Source organism: Leguminivora glycinivorella, chromosome 24 (assembly GCF_023078275.1).
Source record: "Leguminivora glycinivorella isolate SPB_JAAS2020 chromosome 24, LegGlyc_1.1, whole genome shotgun sequence".
NCBI lineage: Eukaryota > Metazoa > Arthropoda > Insecta > Lepidoptera > Tortricidae > Leguminivora > Leguminivora glycinivorella.
In genome coordinates, this window is record NC_062994.1 from 3,851,597 (window position 1) to 3,878,833 (window position 27,237).

The 27,237-nt window shown below is 39.8% G+C and overlaps 1 protein-coding gene across 2 annotated transcripts; it reads left to right on the forward strand.

Moving 5' to 3' along the window:
* The first annotated feature begins 199 nt into the window (after positions 1 to 199).
* Positions 200 to 24,953, forward strand: LOC125238617 (KAT8 regulatory NSL complex subunit 2). 2 transcript variants are annotated; one of them, XM_048145978.1, is made up of 12 exons: positions 200 to 338; positions 1,315 to 1,481; positions 2,121 to 2,228; positions 3,900 to 4,012; positions 4,810 to 4,923; positions 7,093 to 7,190; positions 7,638 to 7,797; positions 10,034 to 10,197; positions 11,715 to 11,860; positions 12,484 to 12,618; positions 15,044 to 15,175; positions 24,310 to 24,953. In XM_048145978.1, exons 2-12 carry the CDS (start codon positions 1,326 to 1,328, stop codon positions 24,352 to 24,354), a joined length of 1,371 nt encoding a protein of 456 aa, XP_048001935.1. In that variant the 5' UTR covers positions 200 to 338; positions 1,315 to 1,325; the 3' UTR covers positions 24,355 to 24,953. The 2 variants fall into 2 exon arrangements, with proteins under 2 accessions (XP_048001935.1, XP_048001934.1); XM_048145977.1 differs by lacking the exon at positions 200 to 338 and adding an exon at positions 701 to 939.
* Positions 24,954 to 27,237: the final 2,284 nt, after the last annotated feature.

Genomic DNA, 27,237 nt, shown 5'->3' on the forward strand with positions numbered 1-27,237 from the left:
TGACTGCGCGCGAGGGAGCACGACGGAAAGTTGCTCTCCGTCTAAGTGCGTAAGTGGAAAAGGGACAGCGCTATTACAGCGGCGACCGGATGCGGACCACGTTAACATTTGAGTGACTTACACTATATTTTTATACCATGTTGAATTACTATCACATAAGTTGTGTACTGTTTGAAAACTAAAAAATAAATAATATTTTCAATATCAATATGAAAACAAAGAGAAACAAAAATAAATTTCGTCACGTTTCGAAAGTGTTAGACAGACGCCATTGCAAAACTTGGCTGTTAACGCAGTGAGATCTCCGGTGACATAAGGATGATCTGCAACAAACACAGGTATGTTTCACTTTATCACTATGTTTCCTCTTGTAGTATAACTTGAGATCTTTCATTTGTGCATATTTTTGAAACGATTCATCCACTTTGAAAGGGAAATATTCATCTATAAAATTACTGACCTACGTTCTATGTCACACCGTGAAAATGGCCGACCCACCACTGTTTACAATACACTTTATTATTTATTATGACGAAAAATAGTAATTAGTCACTTAAGGCAAAGTTAATAACATAGTAATTAGTTAATTATGTTTTTACATTTGTTGGTGTATTTAGTAATATTATTGCGCCATCCCAGTATACTTTAGCATAAAAAAGTTTTATTGTTGACACCGTGACTCGTGGAAGGTGAAAATTCGCGGTCTACGTGGTTTTTCCGATTTCACGGAATAAATAAAAATAAATTACTACTCAATGCTTACGTAATTTGAACCATTTAAAACTTTACTATATACTGAAATAAGTGCATTAGTGTCAAAAACTTACGTTTTGTATTGTTTAAATTAGTTTTGTGAATAAAAAAAAACTTTCAATATGTTACCAATAAAAAAAGAACTTAAACAATATTTATATTCTCGTAATATTACCGTCAGGGAATGTAAGTAAACTCTTATAAGTCTTAATATCTCATAATAATTAGTTAATAGGCAATTAGTTAATTAATAAATTGATAGGTAATTTTCTGAGTCAACCATTTTTATTTTGTTATTAAAAGAGTTGAGAGAATCATGCTATCTCTTTCTTACAATCGTTAGACCGATCAATGAAGCAGATAATTATATCTTTCTGCTTTGCTACAAAAAAAATAGTTTTATATTACATAAATAAATTATAAAATCCTTCTAATTTTTTTTTACCGTTATCATATACATATATCATTGTCTTGAGTACCCACAACACAATCCTTCTTGAGCTTACCGTAGCAGAGTGACCTGATATTTAGTTATTTACAATTTATTCGTACTAATTTCAGTTGAACCAGCAATGTCTCAGCCCCGGAAGGTGATCCACCTTCCCAAGCTCAGGATGGTCCGCGGACGGACCAGTGGCAGCGGTATCCGCATCACCAATGTGCAGACTGTCAAGCCTCCAGACCCTGAGCTGGTGAAGCAGCAGGAGGAAAACAGGCTCCGGGCTCAGGTATGATCTAAATCAGCGGTTCTCAAAACTTATTTTCTCATGGAACCCTTTTGGAAAGCAAAATATATATGACGGAACCCTTAAATTAAATGAATAAAAAAAAATAGTTCTAGCAAGGTTTTATGGAAGAGAGTTGAAATCGCGTATCAGTCTACCAAAATTCACACGGAGCCCCAGAGAGGTTTTGCAGAGCCCTAGGGCTCCGCGGAGCACACTTTGAGTATGGCTGATCTAAATAAATAAATATTGGGGACACCTTACACAGATCAACTTAGCCCTAAACTAAGCAAAGCTTGTGCTATGGGTGCTAGGCGACGATATACAATTAATATACATACTTAAATAGATAAATACTTAATATACATAGAAAACATCCATGACTCAGGAACAAATATCTGTACCATCACACAAATAAATGCCCTTACCGGGATTCGAACCCGGGAGCGTGGCTCAAGCGCGGATCCAGCGTCCCCCTGGGCACGAAGCTGGCCCAGGCCCCGGGGGAGGGGGGGGGGGGGGGGTCACTACTAGACCGATCGTCATCGATACGAATATGTAGTTATACTAAAATACATCGTACGATACACGTGCGTAAGAGGAAATTCGTACTTTGGTGAAGTGTAATAATATTGATTACAGTTGCAAAAGGAGATCGTGTCTCGGTCGCGGAGCTGCAGCAATAAGAGCTATGAGTGTTTTCTGCCGGTCGTCACGGGTCGCCAGTTCTGTGCGAGGCACATTTTACAGGTCAGTTTTATTATGTGAGCATTTCTTTTTTTTTTGCCATTTTTTTAGGGAATTTTAGGTCAATTGTACTCAGAATCACGAGTACTTTCAATCTCACTGGGAGACAAAAAGTGTCCCAGAATTTCCATACATTTTTGTTACTTTCCTCTTTTGTTACCCCACACATGTACGGAAAATGGTAACAAAATAAGAAAAAAATCGTATGGGACAAATTTTTTAACTACTAGGATTGAAAAAGCTAGTTATTCTGAGTAGAAATAGCAAATGAAAATGTACAAAAAAAGAAATGCTCATCCTATACTTTTAAACGAGCAATTCTTGTATATTTATTTATTTCATAATCATAATCTTCATTGTTTGTGAGAAATGGGTTACATTGCCAGTAATAGTGTTGTAACAATTTTCATGGAATCATGCGCTTTATGAAGACAATTTGACGGTGAGCCCTTTTTTTTTTTTTTTTCCTTCTTGCGTTGTCCCGGCATTTGCCACGGCTCATGGGAGCCTGAGGTCCGCTTTGACAACTAATCCCAAGATTTGGCGTAGGCACTAGTTTAACGAAAGCGACTGCCATCTGACCTTCCAACCCGGAGGGTAACCAGGCCTTATTGGGATTAGTCCGGTTTCCTCACGATGTTTTCCTTCACCGAAAAGCGACTGACAAATATCAAATGACATTTCGCACATAAGTTCCGAAAAACTCATTGGTACGAGCCGGGGTTCGAACCCGCGACCTCCGGATCGAAAGTCGCACGCTCTTACCGCTAGGCCACCAGCGCTTCTTGATGGTGAGCCCTACATTTTTCAAATTCTCCGTCTTTTTTAATGTCGAGATTTGCTTGTATATTCTCATAGTTATTTCTTGGAGACAGTCCTTTTTAACCCCCGACGCAAAAACGACGGGGTGTTATAAGTTTGACGTATCTGTCTGTCTGTTTGTTTGTCTGTCTGTCTGTGTGTGTGTCTGTCTGTGGCATCGTAGCTCCCGAACGGATGAAACGATTTCAATTTAGTTTTTTTTGTTTGAAAGCTGAGTTAGTCGGGAGTGTTCCTAGCCATGTTTCATGAAAATCGGTCCACTATGTCGCAGTCGGGGGTTTTTTCAAAATTTTAATTTTGTGGTTAGGTTAGGGTGACTTTAGTTATAAAACTCGTCAAAGTCATCAACTTATATTCAGTTCGACAACTCACTTTACTTCTTCTCTAATGAACACAAGTTAAATCATAATCTATTGAAAATATTTCAACTTCTTAAAGTAGTCACACTACTATGTATTTAAATTAAAACCGAAATAAATTACACATATGAAAGAAAAAGTGACCAAGTCCTCTGGTGCCTGAGGCTGTGTCGAAACCAACCTGAGTTTGGTTTACACGGGGGGCAAGAACCATACCGTTCTGCCCTAGGGGTGGACAGAGGGCGCTACGAGTCCTTGTATAGATTACTCATATGAGAGATAATTTCGACCTCGACAGCTGTGACCTGGGTGGCCGAGCGGATAGAGGCATTTCCCGCGATTGGAAAGTACGCTGGTTCGTTTCCAGCCTCAGGCACCAGAGGACTTGGTCACTTTTTCTTTCATATGTGTAATTTATTTCGGTTTCACTTTACTTCTGTTACAAAACGTCGTCATAAACCTAAAGTCTGAAATGAATGTTTGTGTGTTGTAGGACCCGACCGCGCCGTACAGGCAGTGTGGCCACACCAGCGGCGGTTCTCGATGCTCGCTCCCCGCTCCCGCTCCGCCCGCCGGCTCTGAACAACGTGACCAGCGGGACCAAGGGTAAGGTTTATATTATAGTTGTCATTAAATACTGAAATAAATTAAACACACCAAACTTTTGTGTCTTATGACGCAAAATTCAAAATTTTCTGTGTCTCCCCTCCATATCAGGTTTGTTATACAAATTGACCACGTGAAAACCAAAGGTGTATTCATCGTCTTTTAGCCCACCGTACCTTTTTCTGTATGGTTTTGAGGCACGTTTTTTTCTTAGAGTTTATCTGTCTATACGGAGTAACATATGTTTTTGGTAGTATGTACTACATGAAGACGGCTAAAACATAATAAAATTTGAACATGTATATAAGTACTACTGTCTGCAAAGATGCTGTGGCCAATGATGATATAAATGATTTTTCACCACACCAACTGGTAAAGGCTTTTTTTGCTATTCGAAAACAGATAGCAAATTTGCATTTTATCCACAAGGGGGCAAAGTAATTTCATACACTAAAAAAAATACAAATTTTAACTCGATGTCTTAATCTGGCTGCTAGATTTTACCTATAAATGATGATTTTGAATCATAAATATTGAATAAATTTATGGATTTAATTTATTTTGATGTTTTATAGTCAGTATTTTGTTCGTGTCGGCGTGGTGAAAAATTTTGTGTTTCACTCGGTGGCAAAAGTTTGTTTAACCTTCGTGCCTTGAAACCCTCGCAACGCTCAAGATTATACGCTACGCTCGCGGTTCAATATTGGAATCTTTCGCTTGCTCAGGTATCAATTATTGGCACGTGCGGTTAAACAAGTACTTTGCCCCCTTGTGAAACAAATAAGTATTGATTACAGGCTGTGCTACCAGCACGCGCGCTCCGCCGCCGCGGCGCGCGCGCGGGGCTCCGCGCCGCCGCCGCCCGTGTCCACCACCGAGACCTTGCTGCACCAGCTCACACACTATGTCAGGTAACACTACAGTGTGCAACAAGGGGAGGAACTTGAATATTACCAAAGAGAATCGAGTATTAAAGAGAGTTACTGTCAAAGTAAACTGTGTATTCACAGTGCATAGACTGCCATCTCTCGACAGAGGCTTAAAACTTTAGAACCTCAGTTTTGACAATTTGGGCCATATTCTTAGCTTGATATGTTTTAAAATGTCAAATATTTATATTAGCGCCATCTAGCCGAGCGTACCCCAAAGGTGTATCGCCATCTAGCTCACTGTGCCTATTTCTGTATGGTTTTGGGGTATCTTTTTTTCATAGACTTTATCGGTCTATACGAAGTTATATAGGTCTTTGATATTACTAACAAGAGTAAGTTAAATCGCGACAGCTTGCCGGAGCGATTTAAAAACTCGAGCTTGTAATATTCATACTCCCCGAGTTACACACAATATTTTTCATCACACTCGCAATGTAACAACTATGTAAATAGATGTAAAAAAGTTAAGTACGGTACAAGAAATTTCGTTATTCCCTTGGAAGAACGATTTTTCTATAACTCACGCTCCGCTTGCGTGCAATAGCACATTTAAAGTGCGGGTGTGATAAAATAGTTATTTACAGTAAGTACATATGGCACTATATTGCCGCACTAGTTAGGTAATGAATGTCACAAATTTAAATGGCCATATGTCTTCTTCTTCCTCCTACCCTTATCCCACGTTATGTGGGGTACAACATGTCTTCCTCTTCCATTCTCCTCTATCTTTCGTCATCTCAACACTCGCATCTTTCTTTCTCATATCCTCTTTCACACAATCCATCCATGGTTGTTTGGGTTTACCCCTCCCTCTCCATCCATCAACATTCATCTCCAACATTCTTTTGCCTATATGACACTCATCCCTCCTCATTACATGACCGTACCACGCCAACCTGCCACTCCTCATCTTTTCCGTTATAGGCGCAACTTTCAAACTTCCCCTAATATACTCATTCCTGATCCGATCCATTCTGGTCACAACACATCCATCTCAACATTCTAATTTCCGCTACGTGCACTCTCCTTTCATCCTCCACCTTTGTCGCCCAGCATTCAGATCCATACAATAGGCTACTAGACTCATATCTAATTTGGCCCAATAAATTATTATCTTCTGTAGTATTTGACATAATATATATTTATTGATTTTGGGTATTAAAAGTGTATGATGACTACGTATTTTCGATTAAAAATGTATGTAATTTTTTATTTCTTTTGGCCACCGAAAACGCTCTCAGCGATGTATGTGACGTCATCGAATTCGAACCTTAATGCATGTCAAAACAATCACTGACATATTGAACTTTATGCCTTCATACATAAAAAGTCAGAAAATGTTGTTTTCGAATAGAATGACCTGATACACAGATAATCTATAGATTAACAGGACTGTGTTGTTTTCGCCTGATTACGTAAAGGTATAGTTTAATAGTATTTTATACAATCGTGATATAATACAAAGCTTTTCAGTCGAGTACCATGTTTAGGCCACGAAGCTTGCTGAGTGGCCTAATAGTACGGTACGAGAGTGAAAAGCTTAATTATATCACTATTGTATACAATACTTATTCTACGAGTCATCATCTTCATCATCAATGGACGGAAATATCATCATTCATGCAAGTTAAAATTAATGTTAATAGAGTCGTTCACCGTTGTATAACGTCGAATTCGAAGCATAATGCATAATCAACATCGAATTACCTAGCAACCAATTGTTTGTAATAACCGTCTCTGATTGGCCGATAACGCGACAGATAAAAAAAAATGTGTTTCAGATGCAGGAAAATTTGCCAGGTATCGCAAATTAGTATAGAAATTGTATGAAGTTCTATTTCTGAAATTATTACAGTTAACTAAAGTCAACTATAATGAGCTTATTATAATTGAGTCGGAACTGCCATAGAGTATCCAACACTGAAAAGTTAGCACTTATATTTTTGTCTGTGGTGTCCTAATTGACAGATTACAGTCGACAAGTAGAAAAAAATATTTTTTGCTGTTTATAAGTCATAATAAAATATAATAATATTTTATTTCGGTTAATTGGACAGTTATTCATATAAGACAGACTTTAAAAAAAGGTCAAGTAGCCTATACAATACTGTATACTGTAAAAATTGATTGTTTTTGCTTATGTTACAGAAATGAGCGAACGAGAACGACGTCGTGTGCGTCAGCTGTCTCTGTCGTAAGCGAACCGGAGGTAGACACCTCTACCCCGGAAGCCGCGGACCCATTTAGTAAGTTTCAAACTACTTACTTCCAATGGCGCTACAACCCTTTGTGGTGCTTGGCCTCCTCCAGTTGTCGCGATCTGTGGCAATCCTCCTCCAGTTGGTAGGGGAGACCGGGGCTAGTTGACATGTAAAATGCCCCTGTGGCCTTATTACTGAATAAATATTTTCAATGTTTGTTTTTTTTTATTTATTTTTTTACGGTGGCTGACAGGGTAGATGGGGCTTTCTGGCAGTACTGGAGTAGCATACATGCTCACAATAATGTTTTAAGTTAGTTAATAGGTATAAAATATAGAATATCAAATTGTCACTAACATAGGTTAAGTATAGCAATAAGTTACTAATACAATATGGAAATTTATTTCTGAAATAATTGATATTTAATTTAATTTATCGCGAACAACGAAAAGAGTTTGCAAATTGCTATAATTTTAATAATTTTATTTTCAGAACAAATCGACGCAACAGCAGTGAACGCGTCTTTCTCAACCTCTATAATGGAGTGCTGTAGTGCGAGCGACAGCGACGCGGACAGTCTGACGGCGGGGCCCGAATATGAGGACGCGCTCTCGGACTATGAGGATAGCACTGTAGAAGACTCGCCGCTATGGTAAGTTATAGAGTTTAGTAGTCTGTGGGCTCCTGGACTATGGTATAATCGTAAATCATTGACTATAGTCCGAGCGACAGATATTCTAACGGGTGAGACGGTCTCTCGGACTATGATAGCACTAAAAGATACGCCTCTATTTTTGGAGTCTAAGACGGTCTCCCGGACTATGAGCGTTGCGTTGTAGAAAAACCTCTATAGTAAGTAATAGAGTTTAGTACTCTAAGACAGGCTCCCGGACTATTATAGCACTGTAGGACTCGCCGCTATGGTAAGTTATATAAAATAGTGTTGTAGACCGAGCGACAGCGACGCGGACAGTCTGACGGCGGGGCCCGAATATGAGGACGCGCTCTCGGACTATGAGGATAACACTGTAGAAGACTCGCCTCTATGGTAAGCGGTTATTTATAGTCTGGCAAGCCTTTCCGACACTAGAAAAAAAAATTAAAAATGTAGGTAAAATTATATTAGGAAACTTGAATTTCGCGTCTTTTTCTAGCGACAAACTTGTTTGAGCTAGTTTTCCATTCCGTCACAGAATATTGATAGCATAAGTACCCTTTTCTGACAAAAGGCACATATTTACTTCAGAGCACATAGAATATTGTTCGCGTCCGAACTTAAAACTGTTTACCAAAAATCACGATAGATGACGCTGTGCGTTGCGCGGAGATTTCTAAATCGCGCTGATGATTTGGCCAGGCAAAAAAGAGAAAGAAAGAAATGAAGAATGAATGAATGAAGAGATATAAATGGAACTAATTAATTTGTTTTACCATAGAGTCTGGCTAATGAAAGTTGAGCCCGAAAAAACGTGGTAATTTCAAAAAAATTGAAGCTGGCAACACATTGATAACATGGTTTCTTTTTTATTAATTCTAATTAATTTACAGCACTTACTTTACTATTTTTTTATGGTGTTATTCATTATTATTTATAGATTTCGCTGTTAACTTTTACCGAAATTCGTTAAAGCGACAGTCACACTGACAGATGACAATCAATGATATGACATCCAGAGTTGCTGTTTTAAAAAAATACTGGGTTCAACTTTCATTAGCCAGACTCTATCAACACTTATTTTTCTCATACTAAAGTACTGATGTGCCGACGGAAAGTTTCCAAAATTCTGAAATTTTCACATAGGACAACTTCGGAAACTTTCCATTTCATAAATTTAAATTCCCTTTATTTTTCGTGAAAGTTTCGTGAACTATTGAAGAAATTTAAAAAAATTTTGGAAAGTTTCCGCAACTTGCACATCACTATACAAAAGTGACTCAATAGTTGCCACATGCAAAACAGTTTACATAGACGTTGTCGCCCCTTTTATTAGGGTTCCGTAGTCAACTAGGAACCCTTATAGTTTCGCCATGTCTGTCTGTCCGTCCGTCCGTCCGTCCGTCCGTCCGCGGATAATCTCAGTAACCGTTAGCACTAGAAAGCTGAAATTTGGTACCAATATGTATTTCAATCACGCCGACAAAGTGCAAAAATAAAAAATGGAAAAAAATGTTTTATTAGGGTACCCCCCCTACATGTAAAGTGGGGGCTGATATTTTTTTTCATTCCAACCCCAACGTGTGATATATTGTTGGATAGGTATTTAAAAATGAATAAGGGTTTAATAAGATGGTTTTTTGATAATATTAGTATTTTCGGAAATAATCGCTCCTAAAGGAAAAAAAAGTGCGTCCCCCCCCTCTAACTTTTGAACCGTATGTTTAAAAAATATGAAAAAAAATCACAAAAGTAGAACTTTATAAAGACTTTCTAGGAAAATTGTTTTGAACTTGATAGGTTCAGTAGTTTTTGAGAAAAATACGGAAAACTACGGAACCCTACACTGAGCGTGGCCCGACACGCTCTTGGCCGGTTTTTTTTCTAGGAGTTTTGCATGGTTTTCTCTAAGTCACGATAAATAAATAAATAAATATTATAGGACATTCTTACACAGATTGACTGAGTCCCACGGTAAGAAGGCTTGTGTTATGGGTACTCAGACAACGATATATATAATACTTATATTATATACATAGAAAACATCCATGACTCGGGAATAAAATAAATAAGTATCTGAGCTAATAAATGTCGTCAAACTTCGACGATAGATGTCGTCGCCGGGCGTGTAGATTTCTATGATGATTAGTTCCTTATTTGAATTATGTAACTGATTTACTTATTGTTATTACAAAAGATGTTAACACTTAACACTATATTCTCATTGTTGCAGGCGAGCTGGCATTTACACCGCCGAAGAGGCAGTATCAGAAGCCAAAAACGCTTTAATGTCTCTACAGAGCGCTTACATCCGCCAGATGTCGCATCTACGGTGTTTATTACAAACTGCGAGACTAAAATATTTAAGGGAACTGAAGACGGAAAAGGAATTGTATTGTGAGTATCATATCTTAGTTGTTTACCGCATCGGTTTAGTTGCCACAGCGAGTTATTGAATGTTATTCTTACTGTTATTGCATGCTACCCTCTCTTACCCAGATTTATACAAAAATAAATATCTTAAACCATATATATACTTAAGAGAAATAAATATCTTAAACCATATATATACTAAACCATAGATTAAATATAAGAAGATCATACCATCCCACACATTAAAATGCGACCGCCTAAGAACGCGCATACACTACACCACACATAGATGGTGCCACAAAAAAAAGCCTTGTAGCTTTCGATTATACTTGTAGATGGCGTTAAGTGTCACTTTTGACATAGATTTATGGCTCGAAAGTGACACTTAACGCCAATCTACAAATAATCGATGGCAACAAGGCATTTTTTGTGTCGCCATCTATGTGGTGTAGTGTACGCGCGTTCTTAGGCGGTCGCATTTTAATGTATGGGATGGTATGATCTTGTTGTATTTAATCTATGACTAAACCAGGCCTACGTCACTCGCTCGCGGTCGCGCGTCAAGTACCTACCCGCTAGCCGTTCATTCGAATGAACAAGTGGCCGAGGAGCGCCACGCGCCCGCCTGTGTAGTCGCGTGGCTCGTACCTACTATTCTTCTGAGTTTTACGTAGTAACTTAATAGTATTAGTTAAATAAAGCGTATTAGGTATTTGTCGTTTTGCGGGCAAATGAAGGATCTGTTACGTTAGAAACTTATTAACATTCTGTGACTAAACTACTTAATTTAAAAGTAACTAAAATCACTATACACCGGCCTAATAGTTCAAGTACGTTACGTAAAATGAACGCGACTGGTACCTACAAAAAAAATACAAAATAGTTTATTCATGAAATTTGTACATTTTATAAATAAATTAAAAAATAACATGAAATGCACTAATTTCATAAATCACCAGTTCTCAAAAAGTTTGTACATAGGCACGTCAGCAAATTTTAATAGATCCTATTTTGTTACCAACATTTAGTAATATAGGTCGACTTTCGCAAGATAATTGTTATAATTAAGAAAATATAGATACTATAAGTACTAGAGAACCTTAATGACGAAATAAAACTTACTAAAATCTCAATTCATCAAAAAAATCTTGGTAACAAAATAGGAATAAAAAAACAAATTTAACTTATTCCTTAATTTTTGTAGAAACTTTTTGAGAACTGCTAAAATAAACTATTTTGTATTTTCGGTCGCTATTCGGTTCATTTAGTCCTGGTACCTAAATATCAAATGACATTTTGTTTTAGCCCATTCTTCTCAGAATCACGAGCTGATTCGATCCTGACGATACAAAAATGTGTCCTAATTTTTTTTCCTTTACGTCACGATTTTACTATGAATTTATGGAAAATTTGGGACACATTTATTTATCGTCGGGATCGAATGAGCTCGTGATTCTGAGAAGAATGAGCCCAAACACGTCCAGATCTGGTGAAATTCTATATTCGAGATTTATTATGAAATACACCCTTTTATTTTGTAGGCAGTATTAACGCGCAGGCCCGAAGTGCGCCTCTGACAGTGCGTGAAAGAAGACAACTGCGCAAACTCAAGTGTTTCGCCGGCTACCACAGGAAACATGGCCAGGATGCAGTGCTGGCTAGGAAACTTCAAAGAAAGCGGGCCAAGGTTAGTAATATCTCTCTAAACTCCTTGCGTTATCCTGGCATTTGCCACGGCTCATGGGAGCCTGGGGTCCGCTTTGACAACTAAGTGATATAAAGAATATGGGGTGAAATAATAATTAATTTAGATTTAATTTGAACAATTAACTTTGCATGCATTCATAATAATAATTTAAAAAACGCATGATATTATATATAACTTGACACAATTTGTACCTGCTAAGTACTCGGTAATCATAATCAATCAAAAGCAAACATGTAAACAATGTAACTGTCTAAATAAATAAATAGAAAAGTTTTAATCCTGTTTCGAAAGATTTCTACATTTAGTTCTGGACACTTCAGTATTTAGAGGCTTTTACTGCTAGAATTTTAGTATTTATTTATTTGTTTGTGTAATGAGGAGGCACACTGACATTTTATCCCGACAGGCGTCGCCTGTGCAAGTGTCTAGACATGTCACTGTCATTCATATGTAAGACAGAGAAAAAGCATATCATCTTCTCGCTCTCACGTATGGACTAATAGGGTGGCGCCATCTGTCATAACCTTTGAGTGTGCCTCCTCATTCGACATTTACAGTCTGTGTACCTACATCATTAACATGCTTTTTTTGTCAATTTACAGGTGAACCTGGTGGCTAATCGTCCCGTGCCTTCCCACGCTCGCTGCACGTTCGCCGAGGGCAGCATGCGGTGCGCGAACAACGTGGTCCCTGCCGCCAAACACTGCCTCAAACACATCATGAACGACCGCCACCAGGTGAGACTACTGATCTCACCGATATAGGATTAGGAAGGAAGGAGATCGGACATGCTAGCCGATTTGTATTGATAGTACGTTGCTTCTGGAAAGTTATGTATGAAAATTTTGGCATAATTAATGGAAGATTTTTTTTTTATTGGAATATGTACATTATAGGCCGAAGTTATTTTTCATCAACCCTCCCCATCCCTCCCCCCTCTGCGTCACCCCTCTTCCCCCCCCCCCCCCCCCTAAATAGCCGAAAATGCGGTTTTTCGCGATTTCTGACAAAACCGTTGAAGATACAGAAAAAGCGTGTATGAATAAAGTAATCATTAATAAATTTATTACAAATCATTCATTGACATTTTGGTTCTAGCACTTATAGTTTTTGCGTGATCCATCACGAAAGTTGGTCCTTTGCTGCAATCTTTAGTGAATGTTAAGTTTTCTCCCAAATTGCTTACGAAATCTGTTTGATATTACTAAAATATTATAAACTGAAAATGAATTTCAGGGGGAAAAATCACTACCATGGGTGGAACTTGAACTCACGGCTTCTGGATTGATACTCCAGGGCTCTACCAACAGCTACCAAAAGCTCATCCCCAGTCATCAATATACTATATGGATCAATGGTACTCCTAGCGACTACTACCGTGAAAATATTACGTCTTAAATAGTTACTGGAATTCCAAGACATATAGGAAACTCCACCCATGGTAGTGATTTTTCCCCCTTAATTTTATTTTAGTCATGAGTTACAATATTTTAGTCATATCAAACAAATTTCGACGATTCCGTAAGCATTTTGGGCGAAAACTTAACATTCATTAAAGAAAATTGCAGCAAAGGACCAACTTTCGTGACAGATCGCACGAAAACTATAAGTGCTAGAACCAAAGTGTTAATGAATGATTTGTAGTAAATTTATTAAGGATTACTTTGTTCCTACGCGCTTTTTCTGTATCTTCAACATTTTTGTCAGAAATCGAGAAAAACCGCATTTTCGGCACTTTAAGGGAGGGTAGAGGGGTGACGCAGAGGGGGAGGAGTGGGGAGGGTTGATGAAAAATAACTTCGGTCTATAAGGTACATATTTCAATTAAAAAAAACCTTCCATTTATTATGACGTAATTTTAGCTAATTTCCCCCTACTATGAATGCGCCTGTCGCAAGTAGCACCCACACACACTTGTAGGTGGACGCTCCTATTGGGCTATTGCGCAGTACACGCGCATCATTTCCATGTCTGTGTGCAAAGGGTGGAGCGAAAAAACACTTTTCTGGAATTAGCAAACCTAATAGTTATCAATCAATGGCCCTTAGTCTATGAAGCCTTTGTGCAAATTATCAGCTTTTTAAATCAACATCTTCTGCCTCCGCATTAGGGTTGAAATTTTGAAAATCTCATACAAACCTAAAAATTCAACTTTCAGATAAAAAAATTTCGACAGTATTATGTTTAGTATAAGTTATTGATACATATCATTATGAGAAACTACAAAAAGTTGCGAAACTAGCGTCAAGAATCGCCAAAGTTTGTCTAGTTTCAGTACATTCGCCAAAATAGCCGCTAAAATACTGAAAATTGGCGATTTTTAACGCTATTTTCGCAATTTTTGGTAGCTTCTTGTAATAATATGTATCAATAATGTGTACTGAACATACTACTGCCGAAAAACATTTTTTATCTAAAAGTTGAATTTTCAGGTTTGTATGAGATTTTCAAAATTTCAAACCTAATGCGGAGGCAGAAGATGTTCATTTAAAAAGCTGATAATTTGCATAAAGACTTCATAGACTAAGGGGCATTGATTGACAGGCTTCATAGACTAAGGGGCAGTTAGGCGCAGGACCCTACCTGTGAATCTGATGGTTATCCTAGGCTCGATTATCAGTAAAGGCAATTATTTGTTTGATGAGCTCAGATATTTGACTGTAGTTAAAATAAAATATTTTTCAGTACAGATGGTGCTTTTTTTACGCACTAGTGCGAGAAGTGGTTCGTTATATAACAGGTCGAAGCTTCGGAAGCTCATCTGTACTGAAAAACGTCGTACGATACACGTGCGAAAAGGAAATTTCCTTTGGAATTGGAAAGGAAAAAAACTTCCTTTTTTACGCACTTGTATCGTAACGTACTATTATACCATGCACGAAATAAAGCATCAGATAATTATAAGAAAAACATGGACTGAAGGTATTTTTAAATCCAATTTCTATTTAATAAGTCAGGTAGAAATTTATAAAGAAACTGAGTTGACCGTGACGTCATTTAACTCGATTTCATATTAATTCCATATTAGCAAGTCATTCAAATTCGTTTTGACAGTTCTTAAAAAGAAGCTGATTTGAGTAGAAGGGAAGTAGCCTATACGAGTTTTCTTGGACTCGGGACTTAGTCAAATGTCTATAGTGACTCGTATTTATTTAATTTCAGGTTCTGTTCACGGCATGCGGCGATGTGAGAGGTCTCAGTCCGTGCGGTGAACCCGTAGCGCGCTTACCTCTGCCTTCGGCCGCGTGTAGGCACCATACCATGCCGCCTACTTACACAGTCTTCACTCTCAAGGTAACCTATACATTAGGGTGGGTCATTTTTACTTTTTTTTAATTTTTATGTTTATTTTTTTGCCTCCGGATTTCAGTTTAAGAGCGCTATGACAAAAAAAGGCGATATATTGTAAAATGTACAATATTTATCGGCAAAATTGTACACTTTACTCATACTAAAAGACAGTAAAAGTACTTGTTTCAGTTAGAAAATTTAATTAACTGTCGGTTCATTAAAAAACATATGGAAGAAAAAGCTTTTTCAATTAGTAATGATTTTTTTTCTGATGCTCGTTTAGGAAAAACCGCGCGAAGCACAGAATTCGGAGCTCTTATTATGTACAATTTGATGAGCTCACTCTCATAAATGCGGTAAATTTAAATTCCTAATATCTTGTACTTTAGGCTCATTAAACAATATTTATCATTTAATCCTTTGAAATTGAGAAATTGAAAGTAAAACGAACTCAATTTTGTCTTGAAAATACATCGAAACAAGTGATCATTTCTCCGAAAATCTACATGTTATCGAAGCTATTTTAGTATATAAATAATCTGCACAATGTGCTTAAATTGCTGTTATCCATTTGTCGTTATAATATTTTATCATGATTTTTTGCCAATTTTTTGAAAACTAGCCTTCCTGGCGCTATTTTACCGGCGACGGACGCCTGCGATTTCAGTGCCGCGCCGGAGCTCGAGGAGGTGAGACGTATGTTGCTTCGCTCTCCGAGTTTTCAGCGCAAACGTCGAGAATATTTATCGTTGTGTGGGTCGGACGCCTTGTTTATACACGGGCTATCCTCGCATTGTGTGTGTGTAAACAGCGACCAACGAATTTGATCCTAGATCCGTAAATATTTGCTTTTGTAATATTTTGTTATGTTTGAATGTTAAAGTATTACATCGTTATGATGATAAATATGCGGAAATTACAATACGGTCAAGATGATAAGACACATCAAGATGGTACTCGGGATCTGATGATGGAGCCAGAAGGTGGTCACCAGTACCAGTGAACCATGTAAGTAAACGACTTCGTGTTTAGGCTCGTTGGGTTCGTCTCAACAAGACCTTTGACAAGAGGTGGTACTCAGGGTCTGATGATGGAGCCAGATGGTGGTCACCAGTACCAATGAACCATATGACTAAACCACTTCGTATTTAGGCTCAATGGGATCGTCTCAATAAGACCTTTGACAAGAGGTGGTACTCAGGATCTGATGATGGAGCCAGAAGGTGGTCACCAGTACCAGTGAACCATGTAAGTAAACGACTTCGTGTTTAGGCTCGTTGGGTTCGTCTCAACAAGACCTTTGACAAGAGGTGGTACTCAGGGTCTGATGATGGAGCCAGATGGTGGTCACCAGTACCAATGAACCATATGACTAAACCACTTCGTATTTAGGCTCAATGGGATCGTCTCAATAAGACCTTTGACAAGAGGTGGTACTCAGGGTCTGATGATGGAGACAGATGGTGGTTACCAGTACCAATGAACCATATGACTAAACCACATCGTCTTTAGGCTCATTGGGATCGTCTCAATAAGACCTTTGACAAGAGGTGGTACTCAGGGTCTGATGATGGAGCCAGATGGTGGTCACCAGTACCAGTGATCCATGTAACTAAACCATTTAGTAATCAGGCTCATTGGGTTCTTACTTCTTCTTAATAAGACCTTTGACAAGAGGTGGTACTGAGGGTCTGATGTTGGAGCCAGATGGTGGTCACCGGTACCAATAAACCCATGTAACTGAACCACTTCGTTTTTTTATGTTATTCAAATATGCGAGTTGATTTTTGGTGACCACAATCTCTCTCCATCATCAGACCCTGAGTAACACCTTGAAGTAATTAGAATTATATTTAACTTATTTTATCATCATATTAATATATACTTTAATACTTATCATATAACAAAAGCAAACATCTGGGATGGGATCTACTTAAATATGATCACAGTTTATAATTATTACTGTAGCGGCGTTTAATTGGTGAGGCTACTTACATTTGTCCAGAGGCGCTTGTGGGGCCACGTGGAAACACTTTGGGAAAATCCTCACACTAAAACGATTGTCACATATAAACGGAAGCTTAGGTCACTGGTCGGAATATCACTTAAAATGTCAATTTTCACGTTTATGTCGCGCCGGTGCACCGATAACTATTTTTTAATTCGTAATAACGGGAGCGCAGATCATGGCGCTCGCACGGTCGAAGAGAGAGTTTTTTCTATATATCCGCCAGGTGGCGTGGTGGACGCACCGGAAAGTCGCTTTGGGACTTCTGTAATTGCCAGCTCCAAAAAACTGTGCTACATATACATGGAAAAAAGTATTCTTTCAAAATTGTGTTGCCTTGTATGTATGAAAATGAAATAACTATTTAACTATATCAAGAAAAGAAATTAAAACTAAAAATCTCTGTTCCTCGACGGAACATGCCGCTCACCTTAAAAGACACGGAGTGACTTTTAAAAGAAATAAAAAAAAGAAACTATACGAAAGTATACCAAAATATTTTATGAAACTTATATTTAACTTAACATTAAGAGTCGTAACGATTGTATAAGTTTATTCTAAAGGTAAGGGACAGACCTTCACAACAGGTCGTTTGAACAACGTGTTCCCGCTTTTCAATGTTACGACGCGAATAACTTGATCGCTGCCCGGATGGACAGCATGAACGCGCGCGAGTTTCCACTGCAGCGGCGGCAGGTGGTCGTCGCATACCACAACAACAGTACCTTCACGAACGGCGGGACCGCGGTCTTGCAGCCACTTTGTACTTTGTTGCAGTTGATGGAGATATTCACGACTCCATCGACGCCAGAAATGCTGGACAGCTTGCTGTATCCAGCGCCAACGTGTAAGACGATTAGGGTTCTCGTCTATCAGAGAAACGTCCGGTAGGGCCGTTAAGGGCTCACCGATTAAGAAATGGGCCGGCGTAAGAGGTAAAGGATCCGCGGAGTCCGAACTTAGAACGCAGAGCGGACGACTGTTTAATACAGCTTCGATTTGACACGTCAAAGTGTGCATACAATCATATGTTTGCGTTTGTGTACCTATTACGCGATGTAAATGAGTTTTGAAACTCTTAACAGCTGCTTCAAATAATCCACCGAAATGACTAGCATAAGGTGGTTGAAAATGCCAAGTTAATCCTTGTTTTAAAGTTTGTTGATTAAGGGCACTCATGACCGAATCATTACGTAAAAAAATATATAACTCTTGAAGGTAATTATTACAACCAACAAAGTTACGTCCGCAATCGGTATATATATCCGTACAATATCCTCGACGGGACGTGAAACGTCGCAACGCAGCTAAAAAACCTTCCGTGGAAAGTTCGGAAACTAACTCAAGATGTACAGCTTTAACGCTCATACATACGAAAACTGCAACGTAACATTTTATTATTTTTGCATTACGAACCTTATTAGCGCGTACGTAGAATGGCCCACAAAAGTCACAAGACGTTTTACTAAACACACGTGCGGGGCGTAGCCGAACCGAGGGTAACATTCCTATGCGCGGCTGGCAGCGAGTCGGTCGAGCGCGGAAGCATTTGATACAACGATGTACGCGGAGGCGAACAATATCACGACCAGAGATAATCCAGTATCGCTGTAAGAGCGAGTTTTGCACGCACTGCGAACCGGCATGTAGTTCCTTTATATGCGCATCGTCAATGATAAGATTTGTAAGAGGATGTCTTTTAGGTAAAATCAATTGATGTTTTGATTCAAAAGGTAAAAGTGATTTGTGAATACGTCCGCCGACGCGTAACAAACCATCCCTATCTATAATGGGCGTGAGACGCCGCAAACGAATTGACGGAAGTTTATTTGACGAAATCCTCTTAATGTCGTCTTCGAACACTTTTTGTTGTGTAATCAATATTAGTCGATTTAATGCAAAATTGTACTCTGGTACGGTGACGTACTTTGGGAATGTTTGTTTATGTTTCCTGCATTTATTGTAGAAACGAAATATGACTGCCGTGACGCGAACTAATTTACCTAGCGACGAAAATCGCGTTATAAGAGTGTCGTCGTCCGGGGAAGGAGGCAATGTGGACACACATGCATAACTAAGACTTGCCGAGTCATGTGTATTGCGTTTTTCCTCGTTCGTGTTTACCACCGGTTTTGGTATAGGCCAGGAGTCGCGACTTTGTTGGAGCCATGTAGGACCATGGAACCACAAGTCATTTTGTACGAGCGCGGCGGGGAGCAGACCGCGAGACGCCGGGTCAGCGCTGTTATCAGCTGACGGGACGTGACGCCAACAGCGCGCCGGGACACGGGACAAAATCTCACTAGTGCGGTTCGAGACAAACGTTTTCCATTCGTGCGGGGGTGACTGAAGCCACGCGAGCACGACGGAACTGTCAGACCATGCGTACACTTGATCGGGGTGAATGTGACCACCGTAAAGATGCATAACTCTTTCAATTAATTTTGATAGGATTACACAACCCATCAATTCCATTCTAGGTATAGTAAGGCATACCCGAAGAGGTGCAACGCGACTTTTAGCCATGACTAAATAGGTTTGAACTCGCCCGGTGTTGTCCGTCAGACGTATATAAACACATGCTGCGTATGCAATTTTGCTTGCGTCGGCAAATCCGTGAATTTCGATTGAATCGAAGTCGTCAGTATTGAAAATATGACGAGGAAAAGAAATTTGCGATAGGAGCGGTAGCTCGTTAATAAAACTCGTCCATGAGTTAATAATATCGATAGGGGGTTCTGAGTCCCAGGAAATTTTGGCTAACCATAGCAATTGAATTAAATGTTTGGCAAACAATGTCACCGGAGATAATAACCCGAGGGGGTCGTAAATTTTTGCAATTTCGGAAAGAATCGCCCGCTTTGTACAGGCCTGCGAAGAACTTTGAACTTTGAAACTAAATGCGTCAGATCTTGGATTCCATTGAAGTCCAAGGACCTTGACCCCTTTGTCATTTTCCATTTCGGCAAAATGAACATTTTCGCGCCGCTCACCATGAAACTCTGTCGGTCGCGTGGCAGCGAGAATGGCTGGCGAGTTACTTTGCCACTTTCGCAATTCGAACCCGGCCGTGGCACAAATACCTATCAGCTCCTGCTGCAGATTGAGGGCTTCGGCTAAGGTATCTGCGCCGGTCACCACATCGTCGACGAACACGTCATTTAGGAGGACTGGCGAGGCGAGCGGGAAACGCTCGGCTTCGTCATGCGCGAGCTGTTTAATTGTGCGCAAGGCGAGATAAGGGGAACTACTGATACCAAAAGTAACGGTACGCAGCCTATAATCGCGCAGAGGTTCCTCTGGCGACTTGCGCCACAGGATGCGCTGAAAGTCCCTATCACTCTCACGTACAAGAATATTCCGATACATTTGTTTAATATCAGAACAAAATGCAACTTTATGTACTCGAAATTTTAGAAGTACATCTACTATGTCTAAGTGTAACTTAGGCCCTTTTAGCAACGCATCATTGAGCGCGTAGCCACTCGTTGTGCGACAACCAGTATCATAGACAACACGAGTTCGGGTAGTGTCGGAAATCTTCGACACCGAGTGGTGCGGGATGTAATAACTCGCGCCAGCGGGGGGGTTATCGTCCGCGAGCTCCATGTGGTTAAGATCCACATACTCCTGGAGGCACGCGTGATACTCCGCCTTCAGCTGGGGGTTTCGTTCTAGACGGTATTCCAGTTTGTGGAAACGTGCTAGAGCAATTTGCCGAGACTCGCCGAGGGGCGGTGCATCGGGCTTGAATGGCAGAGCAACTATGTATCGCCCTGTCTCATCGCGCGTATGCGTCCTTTGGAAAAAGGATTCGCATAGCTTTTCTTCGGGAGTGTAACTCCGCATCTCTGGAACTGACTCCAGCTCCCAAAACTTCTCGAGATTGTCGTTGTCGAACGACGTAAAACAAGTATGGCGTGGAGTCGAAATATTAGAAGTAAAGTTGACTTTACCCCCTAGTAAATAACCAAATACACTATTGATTGCTGTGGGTGTGCCAGGTTTACCCCTGACTATACCCTCGCGAATGACATCCATGAAAATGTCCTCGCCAAGTATCATGTCAACCGGCTGAGGTTTATGAAATTCAGGGTCGGCTAGAGCGAGCCCTTGCAAATGAGGCCATTCCCCGTACGGTGCTAGTGGTACACTAGGCATTTGACGGGTTAATTTTGACAAAATAGTAGCCTCCAAAGGAATACTTGGACTTTGTTTGCCCTTGGGCGAAATTGAGCACACGAAGGTACCCCTAGGGTTGAGCGGTAAATCACCGACACCTACCAACGGCTCGCTGACATTTCGTCGCGGTAAATTTAATCGTTGCATACACGATTCAGTAATAAGAGCTGCTTGTGAGCCCCCGTCTAACATACAACGAATTGTAGCAATTTTATTACCTTCGTAATAAAGGTCAACCAACGCAGTTGACAGTAACACCGTATGAGGCTCAATACCTAAACCTAGATTATTTTGATTCACGCCGTGAACAGCTGATGGGCTCGGGACAGCGCCCGCGCCGGGCTGCGACTGCTCCGTTAGAGCGAGCGAGACGGCAACTAGTCGCGTAGAAGGGTCGCGTACGCGTAAGGTCCGAATCTAAATGAATTAAGGTGTGGTGCTTCTTATTGCACTTACGACACTTAAAACTTGATTTACAATTACGTAAGTCATGTCCGGAACATAAACAATTATAACAAATGTTATTTGTTTGAACAAATGTGAATCTATCTTTAGTAGACAAATTTAAAAACTCCAAACATTTGTGAAGGGCATGCGAGCCTTTGCACTTCACGCAAGATCGAACCTTATTCGTATCGACATACGGTCGAGTTTGGTCTGACGTATTCGTAGTTAAAACCCGTTTAGGTGTAATTTGATTTGAAATTAAATTATTTTTATTTGTTGTACTTAAGGAATTATTTTTTGTGGACTGTATATGGGAAACTGTAATCATCTGTTCCGCCGTAAGTTCGCGCTCTAAGAATGTTATTAAGGTTTGGACTTTAGGTATTTCACTTGGGTTGGTTAAAGAACGTTCATATTCTTTTCGCGTATTAACGGGAATTTTACGTAATAATAAATTTAACAGAACGAAGTCCCATTCTTTAACCGGAAACTCCAAAACTTCAAGTGCTTTAATATTTTCGTGGTAAACATTAAGCAAATTTCGCATAGCAACAACTGATGAGCGCGCGGAACAAGAATCGATATCGAATAATTTATCTAGATGTTGTGACGCAATAATGCGTTTGTTGTCATAACGGGATTTTAGAACATCGATCGCAATTGAATAATTACTTTCCGTTATGGGAATTGATTTAATTAAATTAAATGGTTCGTTTTTAACCGAAAGTAGTAAATACCTAAACTTTTCCGCGTCAGTGTAGGCATTGTTGTTGTGGACCAACGATTGAAATAAGTCGAAAAAGGCGGGCCAGCCCGTAGGTTCACCGTGAAATTCAGGAAGCGACAATTTAGGCAAGTTTCGACGGTCGTTCATAAACGTGTCGTGTTGGCTAGGCACAGGAATGCGGCTCGCTCGCCGGTTTTCTACATCTACCTCCTTTAGGTTATTTAAATGCGTAACTATCGCGTAATATAAATCGTTGAAATCATTTCGAATCTTAATGTTGGCTTCTTTGTTGAAGCTATTAGACTTAATTAATGCCTTTTCGATCTTAGTTTGAATTTTGGTAAACTTTCGCTGGTGCGCTGTTAAATCGGAAGTTCTTGAACGAAATTGTTCTATATTCGTTGCTGCGAACTGTAATGTTCGTTTTAATTCGTCGAGAATTAGATCTCGCTCGAATAAATCTTGTGTCATACACGATGTGTCGGTTTCGACACCGTCTGTAGGATTCGGTACCATTTTGCCGTGAGCAAAGATGGCGGAAATTACAATGAAAAATTGAACTACAAACGTATGTAATTGGAATGATGGGTACGTAATACCGCAAAATACACGGGCAACACAACGTGAGAAAGAAAAATCCGGATCGAACGGATCAAAAAACTATATGTAGCGGCGTTTAATTGGTGAGGCTACTTACATTTGTCCAGAGGCGCTTGTGGGGCCACGTGGAAACACTTTGGGAAAATCCTCACACTAAAACGATTGTCACATATAAACGGAAGCTTAGGTCACTGGTCGGAATATCACTTAAAATGTCAATTTTCACGTTTATGTCGCGCCGGTGCACCGATAACTATTTTTTAATTCGTAATAACGGGAGCGCAGATCATGGCGCTCGCACGGTCGAAGAGAGAGTTTTTTCTATATATCCGCCAGGTGGCGTGGTGGACGCACCGGAAAGTCGCTTTGGGACTTCTGTAATTGCCAGCTCCAAAAAACTGTGCTACATATACATGGAAAAAAGTATTCTTTCAAAATTGTGTTGCCTTGTATGTATGAAAATGAAATAACTATTTAACTATATCAAGAAAAGAAATTAAAACTAAAAATCTCTGTTCCTCGACGGAACAATTACTTTAAATTTTTAAATAAATTTTAACGTAATTAATATTATTTTGCGCTATATTCTAGTCTTTTCGTACAAAATAATGTTTATTAGAAATCAAAAGTTTATATCGAGATAGTAGATTGTGGTTGTTATCAAAATTCCATAGAAAGGATCAAGATTGTTTTGTCCATTATTGTAGTGCGAGCGAGTGATAAGACGTGCTAGAAAGGGTCGGCATATTGGGCTCGCGCGGCGGGTAAAATACCTAATTTCGCCCGACGCCGAAATGTTATAACGCTCTTAACTTTTTGTATTTTGTATAGGGTGTAAAAAAGGTTTACATTTTTGAGGAATATTAGTATTTGACGACCGGTCTGGCGCAGTCGGTAGTGACCCTGCCTGCTATGCTGTGGTCCCGGGTTCGAATCCCCGGTAAGAGCATTTATTAGTGTGATGAGCACAGATATTTGTTCCTGAGTCATGGATGTTTTCTATGTATATAAGTATTTATATATTATATATATCGTTATCTGAGTACCCACAACACAAGCCTTCTTGAGCTTACCGTGGGGCTCAGTCAATCTGTGTAAGAATGTCCTATAATATTTATTTAGTATGGATGCACTATTTAATAATGTAGGTACTCATTTCCTATTTTGTTACAGAAGGACGAGTCAGACAGCGATGACTCCCACTCGTCAGGAGCGTGACCCTCGGGCTCCGGCCTCGCGCCGCCGCAGGGGCTCCTCAGCTCCGACTCCGACTGAAATCCAAATGGAACCCCATGGATCCCACCGATAAAAAAAAAAAAATCATTTATTCATGTACCAAAAATAGCAGTTATAAACAGGCCATAAACTATATTAACACAAAAAAGGCTTCACCATATCCGTGCCTGAACTAGGGAGATCCTGTATCTCAGGCAGAAAAAATAACTTACAAACTAAAACAGGGAAATTATTTGATAATATCATGTGCATTGCATAGGTATTCAACTAAAAAATAAATAAATTACATTACAGATTTATAAATAGAGTAGGTTACCTATTTAAAACTATCATAATTCTAAAAGTACAGCAAAAAAAGATGGTAAGCCATATGTAATACTTAATGCTTATTAGCATTTTGATGAGTCAACAGTTGTAATTTATCGCATCAGCCGATACTACTATCATTCATCTTACTATCCTTGCATTATCCCGGCATTTTGCCACGGCTCATGGGAGCCTGGGGTCCGCTTTGACAACTAATCCCAAGATTTGGCGCAGGCACTAGTTTTACGAAAGCGACTGCCATCGGACCTTCCAACCCGAAGGGTAACTAGACCTTATTGGAATTAGTCCGGTTTCCTCACGATGTTTTCCTTCACCGAAAAGCGACTGGCAAATATCAAATGTCATTTCGCACATAAGTGAAAAACTCATTGGTTCGAACCCGCGACCTCCGGAACGAAAGTCGCACGCACTTACCGCTAGGCTCCCACCGATATTACTATATCACACTATAATCAAAGAGGATCGAGTATTATAGAGAGTTACTGTCAAAGTGAAATGTGTAATCACAGTTCATAGACTGCCATAGATCTCTCGACACAAGCTTAAAACTTTTGAACCTCAGTTTTGACAATTTGACCCATATTGCAAGTTTCTATTCGGGTGGCAATGCGCATGTGACACTCTTTGAGTTGCAGGCGTCCATAGGTTACGGTGACCGCTTTCCATCAGGCGGGCCGTACGCTTGTTTGCCACCGACGTAGTATAAAAAAAAATGTTAGTTTGATATGTGTTAAAATGTCAAATATTAATATTAGCGCCATCTAGCCGAGCGTTCCCCAAAGGTGTAACGCCATCTAGGTCACCGTACCTTTTTCTCTAGGGCTTTGAGATACGTTTTTTTTTCTCAGACTTTATCCGTCTATAGGTACGGAGTGACATATGTCTTTGGTATAATAAAGAGTACAGTATGGCCGCCCTGCTTCCCGCTAAAGGTGCCGCCCACCCCCTCTCGGTCACCTCACAGTTACCGCCTGTCAAGAACGCGAGCAGTCGACCTGTCATATCTCACTCATACAAGCATGGTACGCGTTCCCCTACACGAGCTTAGACTGTGTGCTAGGAACGCGCTTATTTGATCACAATATGAAAGAGGCGCGTTCCTAGCACACATTCTAAGCTCGTGCACGTGAACGCGTGCCATGCTTGTATGAGTGAGATATGACAGGTCGGATGTTCGCGTTTTTGACAGGTGATAACTGTGAGGTAACCAAGAGGGCGTGGCGTGCCTCATTATTTTAAAATAAAATGAATGTGAAAATGTGTGTAATATAAGACGAGTATTCATGAATGTGATCTTTGTAATTTGTAAATAATCTCAATAAAGTTTATGTTGTATAATTAATTGATTTTATTTTATTAATCCTTCGTTATCAATAGAGGATAGGATTAGGAAGTCATATCTGATTAGTTAAATTCCTGGCAGGCAAGTGTGGTCGCGCGATAAATGATAAAACATCTGGCCGTCCCACAGATCAATACAACAAGATGGCCCTTACAGGGCGACTCGCGGTCACCAAGCATACGACAAATCAGGTTTATAAAAGTTTGAACGCGTGCGACACCGATCAGTAGCGCCCAAGTATACGACCCGCTAACAGTGTCCGTGTCCGCTCGGGAAAAAATCTTAAATAATCAATTTTGGTTGCAAACAATGGTCTCTTACAGCATAAAGTGGTGTGGCAAGTCTTCTAACACTTCTACATGTAAAAAAGATGGAACAACATTCCACAGTTAAGTCAAATTAATTATTTTGTTGAATATTGTTTATTGTCCGCGGAGTTCATTTATACTGGTCAATATGGTTGTGCTGAGCGGCGCCGAGGCGCGTCCATCCCTCTTTACCGAGTTAACAATGTGATATGCTATCCCTTTCACGTAAACGACTAGGCATGGAGCCATGTTAGTTTATGTCTGTTGCGGGAACTTCGTACTGCCGTTCGTACCATGTGCTACCATTTTATGAAATATAAAAGAAAGCAGATTTGTAATAGTGAATAATTATCTAGAATCTGTAGAGTCTGTAGTGGTATTTAGTTCATTGATTAGTTTGGAATATTTAGTTGGTTATTTAACTTAGTAAACGTAAGTAAAAATGCACAGTTTAGTTATTAGTTACTAGAATGATTTTTATTGAGATGCTATCACAATTATTATCCTCCTTGCGTTATCTCGGCATCGGCATTCGCCACGGCTCATGGGAGCCTGGGGTCCGCTTTGGAAACTACTACCAAGATTTGGCGTAGGCACTAGTTTTATGAAAGCGACTGCCATCTGACCTTCCAACCCGAAGGGTAACTAGGCCTTATTATAATTTAATTATAATTTGTTGCAAAACAAATTCACCACAGTACTGGTACCGGTACCATTGTCTATAATAGACATGTCCCATTCCCATCCCTACTGCTAATCATAAAGGCGCGCCATTATTTGAAACGACCAATGGCAGCACCGTGCGCGCCCGCCTCACCCCGCAAGGATTGGTGATTTGCGTCTCGAACAATATCGCTTGCATTTGGCTTCTAGTGGGGTGTTCTGTGG

Bases quoted from the DNA above. Each gene is read 5' to 3' on its own strand.
- LOC125238617 (XM_048145977.1), top strand. From the start codon at position 876: ATGTTACCAATAAAAAAAGAACTTAAACAATATTTATATTCTCGTAAT. The intron at 2,229-3,899 runs GTCAGTTTTATT...TGTGTGTTGTAG, and splicing joins GTGCGAGGCACATTTTACAG to GACCCGACCGCGCCGTACAG. The intron at 4,013-4,809 runs GTAAGGTTTATA...TATTGATTACAG, and splicing joins CGTGACCAGCGGGACCAAGG to GCTGTGCTACCAGCACGCGC.